The 6,000-nt window shown below is 36.1% G+C and overlaps 1 protein-coding gene across 3 annotated transcripts in view; it reads right to left on the bottom strand.

The window, feature by feature from the left end:
- Nucleotides 1–1,988: 1,988 nt before the first annotated feature.
- The window catches only part of arhgap36 (Rho GTPase activating protein 36), a 106,633-nt gene continuing 102,621 nt past the window's right edge, over nt 1,989–6,000 (bottom strand). For all 3 annotated transcript variants that reach the window (XM_050066551.1, XM_050066552.1, XM_050066553.1), the window contains exon 12: nt 1,989–5,792. In XM_050066551.1, the coding sequence (XP_049922508.1) occupies nt 5,467–5,792 (326 nt within the window). In that variant the 3' untranslated portion in view covers nt 1,989–5,466. The remainder of the gene's footprint in view (nt 5,793–6,000) is intronic.

The raw sequence follows: 6,000 nt of genomic DNA, 5'->3' as shown, positions 1-6,000 counted from the left end.
TCATAGTATAGTATGTCATTTAAAATTGCATTAAAAAGTCATAGTATAACATGCCGTTCAAAATTGCATAAAAAAGTCATAGTATAGCACTTTGCTCCAAATTGCATAAAAAAGTCATAGTATAGTATGTCATTTAAAATTGCATTAAAAAGTCATAGTATAACATGCCGTTGAAAATTGCATAAAAACGTCATAGTATAGCATGTCGTTCAAAATTGCATAAAAAAGTCATAGTATAACATGTTGCTCCAAATTGCATAAAAAAGTCATAGTATAGAACTTTGCTCCAAATTGCATAAAAAAGTCATAGTATAGTATGTCATTTAAAATTGCATAAAAAGTCATAGTATAGCATGTTGTTCAAAATTGCATAAAAAAGTCATAGTATAGCATGTTGCTCAAAATTGCATAAAAAAGTCATAGTATAGTATAGTATGTCATTTAAAATTGCAATAAAAGGTCATAGTATAGCATGTTGCTCAAAATTGCATAAAAAAGTCATAGTATAGTATGTCGTTTAAAATTGCAATAAAAGGTCATAGTATAGCATGTTGCTCAAAATTGCATAATGAAGTCATAGTATAGCATGTTTCTCAAAATTGCATTAAAAGGTCATAGTGTAGAACGTTGCTCAAAATTGCATAAAAAAGTCACAGTATAGTATGTCGTTTAAAATTGCATTAAAGGTCATAGTATAGCATGTTGCTCAAAATTGCATAACAAAGTCACAGTATAGCATGTCGTCCACAACGCTGAAAAATAGTCACAGTATAATATGTCGTCAGTAATCACTGAAAATAATCATGGTATAGTTTGTCGAAAAAAATCATGAAAAAAAGTCATAGTATAGTATGTTGTCAAAAACCATGAGAACTCGTCATAGTATAGTATTTCTACAAAAATTGTTAAAAAACATTAAAGTATGTTGCCAAAAACATGAAGAAGTAGTCCTAGTCTTGTATTTCATCCAAAACCTTGAAAAAACATCTTAGTATAGCATGTCCTCAAAACCATGAAAAAAAGTCATAGTATAGAATGTTATCAAAAATCATGAAAAATCATGTGTCACATCATGATGTGAGTCAGTTTAACATTTCCTAAAACATGAAAATGTCATAGTATGCTATGTGTAATCAAAAATGCCTTCCTGATGTTTAGTCAAGCAAACCTAATTGACTGCTATTCTATCTTTTTTTTTTCTTCTGTCTCCTTCATCCCTTTAAGTCTCCCTGACATGTGGCTCTTATATGTACACTTAATCTCTGCCAAAATGTTCTACAAAGTTCTTAAAATTGTGAAAAAAAATTGAACAGCAGGAGAAATTTCTTTGCTTATCATGTTTTATGTTTTGCTTTGTAAACTGCTGTCGAAAATTATAATCGAAATAACACAATTTTTATATTTTTTTCCCCTCACATTTCTGTATACTTGGTGTCTTCTAGTTAAATACTAGAAAATCTTCTCATTAGTCCCTTTAAAAACCCTTAAGTAAAACAATGTATAAACTTTGCTCCATTTTAAGGGGTCACAAGCAAAATAACAATGAGCTACTGCTTTGAGTTAACGTAGACACAGTGTGAACTTACCAGTGAAGAATTCTGAGGTGATGTTGTCTCCAGTCTTGAAATACTGCTCTAAGGTAAATGATGCTAAATACATTTAAAGAGACTGAAAACAAGGGTCCATATCACAGACGATTATACAGACATATGTCTTTGCATTTTTACCATATGCCAGACATGGAAATCCAAATTCGCAGCAGGATGAGAAAGCTCTCCGTCCACAAATTCAGTGTGAGATCATCTTCACTCTGAGGGCTTTCTCATCTCCTGACTCACATTATTGCTTTTTAAATGCTTTTTGCGCTGCCAAAAGTCTGACCCAAAACTCCTAAAAACTGATTATTCTGTTCAGCGCACTATCTCAGAACATTTATCCATTTTCTCTCCTGGGACATTTCACAATAAGCAATGACACTGAGAGGCAGTTTGACATTTAATTTTCTGCAGGTATGTGGTACATTCTCTGGTTTAGGTCTTGATGGATTTTACAGCGATATAGAAAAAACAGACAAAAAGACAATACATCTTGTTTTCTCCTAAAGGAATCCAAAAGAGAAGATGATAAATCCACCTGCAGAGGTGAAGGACGGACTCAGTACAACTTCTGCATTTATGGTGAAGAAATACAATGTGAGGATGTAGGAACAGCTCTGTACAAACAATGGAAACATGGATTTCTACAACGAGGCCAAAAAACAAAAACATCTTTACAGTTTCTAGTTGTGTGGCACTACTCCCCAAACCTAATACATTTAATCTACATATCTGACCAACATTATATGAGTCTGTGGATAATAGGAAAAGCAATGAGAGAGTTAAAGGTTGCACTTATGTGGAGAATGTCGCCCTCCTGTGGTTACAGAAAGGCAACTACACTCTATGACAATATGACAAACAGATATTTATGCCTCCACATTCGTTAAAGGTATTCAGATTCAGGTGGAGAGATCTCTAGACGTCCAGGGCAAAATTTGGTTGACAGGTTGAAGGTTTTTAGACATATAGCCATTGTTTCAACAGTATTTCAAGTACTGCTTTACACTGAAATATGGGTATTGGAGAGTTGTTGGAACAGCCTAGATCAGAGGTCCCCAAGATGACTGGCTTGATAAGAAATAATTCATTCTTGACCTTGGTAACAAAAGGTCAAATTTAGTTTCAACCATACAATGCTGTCTTCCAAAGGAGGTGGAATTGCACAGTCTGCAGTTTGTAATTGTGGATGTTCAATTTTAAATGTTTCAGAGCACTTTAAACAATGAAAGACCTTTATTTCTTTGAGGCATAAACAAGTTCTACTGGAGAAAATAACATAATTTTTTTTATTTTACTTTTTTATTGTTGCTTTTACCTTGTGAAATACTGAACAAGTTTATGTCGCAGTCACATAATATTGAATTCATAGTAGAAATGGTAGAAATTTGATTGTAAAGTTTACCATGGTGAGAAATGTCCCACAAATTGCAAAACATTTTAGAATTTAGAAAATTATATTGAAAAAAATAGAGGAAAAGAAAAAAGCTAGGGAAAACTGTATTTATAATTATTTTCAAATTCTAAAATTATCTTACAGAATTATTATAATTTTTAAGCACTCTTTTTTATTTTTTTTTTGGGTCGTTTTTCCTTTCATTGCTCATGGCCTTCTTTTGGGCCCTCCCGTGTTTTTAAAAGAAATCAAGCCAATTTTATCGGGATCTTTCAGAAAAATTTGAATATCCCAGTTGCAATCTTGACTTGGATATTGACATAGATGCAACTGAAAAGACGGTAATGGTCGTTACTGTGACTCATGAGATTTGAATGCAGCATCTGACCTCTGAGAAATGCCAAGAAGTCTGGAGGTTAGAATTCAAAATGTGTGAGCAGCTTTTGGGTAAGGGGTCATAAGAAGACACTGTACTGAAGCCCTAGGAGACAAGGTGATGCGAAACGTCTGACCTAGACATAAAACATTAACATATCAATCAACTCTGGCCCAGGTTTGATAATTTGACTTGGTTGCAAATCACCACATCAGTGCGTAGTGGAATGCGCAGCTGTTTGTGTGCTCAGAAATTTGTCAGCTGGTGAACATCTGTGTTTTTATGTGATTGATAACAGATTCCAAGTGTATCAACGTGTTTCCATCATAACTGTTGTGTCCAAATTCTTGGTCTGGATTCTCCAAAGTTCATATTTCTGGAGTGAATAGGTCCTGTTGCAGAGCTCCTTAAAATACAGCAAACATGGTACTGTGCTTTAAACTCAGGCTTTATATATACTGTTTGCATATGATATAAGGCAGGGGTTCCCAACTGGTCCAGCCACGGGGTCCAGATTTCCCCTTAGTCATTAGTTCAAGATCACCTGGGGTCCATTCAGAATGGACCCACGACTCATTTTTGGACTGCAACCCACCAGTTGGGAACCACTAAGATAAGGTATTTAACACTTTGTGGGCTCTTTGAGGGGAATGTCCTGATGTTAACATTGAAATTTTAAATTTTGAGAGATGACAAAAAGTGCCTGTACACACCCGATTTAGTGTTTGACTCGATTGTCTTGTTTGTCGACGATGAGCAGGTTTACACGTGTGTCAAAAACAGATTAAATGCCCGTCAGTTGATAAACTATTGATAATTGATTGTTAATAAGTAATTTATAAAGCAAAAAAAATTTCATTTTCATCATTCATTTTCAAATTTTTTTGAAACTATAAATTGATAAATTGACTGATAATGAAAATAACTGTTAGCTTAAACTAACATAGATGCACTTTCTTAATAAGCAGTGATGTGGTGGTTTGCAGGTCAAAATATTTCTCCTTAAAACAGATGACTTTGGTATAAACCTTAAACCCTTGTAGACATCTAGTTTATGTATGACTGATATTTCAACTCCATTTTACTGACTGTATTTCAATATAAATGACATTACCACATGTTAAAATACAGCAACGTAAATGGTGTTAAAATAAACTTAACTGATGTCTATCTATAAATACATTTAGCAAAGTTCTGGCTTTAATATGTTTATTTTTTGTTTTGCAGAGTCATAGTAAGGTTTTTTGGATGCTAGCTGAATGTTAGCTGAATTGTACATTACATTGATAGTAAATGTAGCTTATTGCAGGTTACAGGAAAACAACAAAAAACAGTCTGGTATGATATCAGTATAGGTATCAGATAAAGAAGTGTTAGTAGAGTCCATGCAGCTACACATAGTAACATAGTTCTACGCAGTAAAGACAAGAGTTGTGTGTGTAAAATTATGAATACATCATGTACACAATATGTACATCACAATTGTTACTGCATCCACTTTCATATAATCTCATAAACAGAGTTCGTCAGTCTTGTTTCCTTCATTTACTTTTTTCCACGTCAGTCAGAGTGAGCCGTACTTAAAAGTTTGCAACAATTTCTGTCACAAATCCAATGTCTTTTTAAAAAAAAGAAAAAAGTTTTTGATGCGTTTTTCCAAAATGTCCTTCCTCTTCTGTGTCCCAACTATACATTCATACACGTGCTGCATTCCAGAGATGCCAGAAAATACCAACTTCCATCAGGGTAGATCTTCAACAACATGCTCCCTTAAAGTCGTAAGGTCAGGTAGGTTTTGAGAATTCAATGGAGATATTAGGATCATGGAAGTGCTGCAGAGGATTTATGTTATCACTTCTGTATCACTAGAAATACACTTTTAGATTTTTAATATTATTGGATCTTAACATCCTTTTAAATCAGCACGTGTGGCTGTTGCAAATGTAACAGGAAATCTGACGACTTTTTGGGGGGATTTCTGACCTCTGACAGCATCAGCACAAGCACACACACACACACACACACACACACACACACACACACACACACACACTCACACACACTCCTTCCCTTCATGTTCCTCCTCTTCTCACCCTTCATCATACCATCGTCTCCGAGCTCGACCCTTTCCCCGTAAAGAAGTCCCAGAAATTAGAGGCCGGTGACGGTTTGCTCTCCTCCTGCGGCGTCTGTCTCACCCAGATACTGTTCTCTGTTGACCCGGTCAGACTGGAGCAGCTGCCACTGCTGACGCCTGCCAGTGTGAAGCTCAGTGCAGAGCCCAGCGGGCCCCTGCTGCGGTCCTGGGAGTCGTGGTCCTGACCGTGGCCTCTAGAGGACAAGGAGGGCTGCGCCAGGCTGAGCAGGTTGTGGTGGGAGTGGAACTGACGCATGTGGCGGATGGATTTACCTGAAGGGGCGTCACCTGGAGGATTGACAAGAGGACGGGGTTCAAACCAGTAATGTTGTCAAGGGGTTCAGGTTTCGGTTTGGGGATGGGGGAGTGGGGCTGCACATGGCCCTTCCTTGATGTTCACAACATTATTTTTTCACCCCAGAAACATATCTAAGGTACGACCATTTCTAAATGGAAAAGATGCTGAGAAATTGATCCTCGAGCAAGCCTCTTGATC

This window comes from Epinephelus moara, chromosome 17 (assembly GCF_006386435.1).
Source record: "Epinephelus moara isolate mb chromosome 17, YSFRI_EMoa_1.0, whole genome shotgun sequence".
Lineage (NCBI taxonomy): Eukaryota > Metazoa > Chordata > Actinopteri > Perciformes > Serranidae > Epinephelus > Epinephelus moara.
This window is presented reverse-complemented; position numbering and strand designations above follow the sequence as displayed.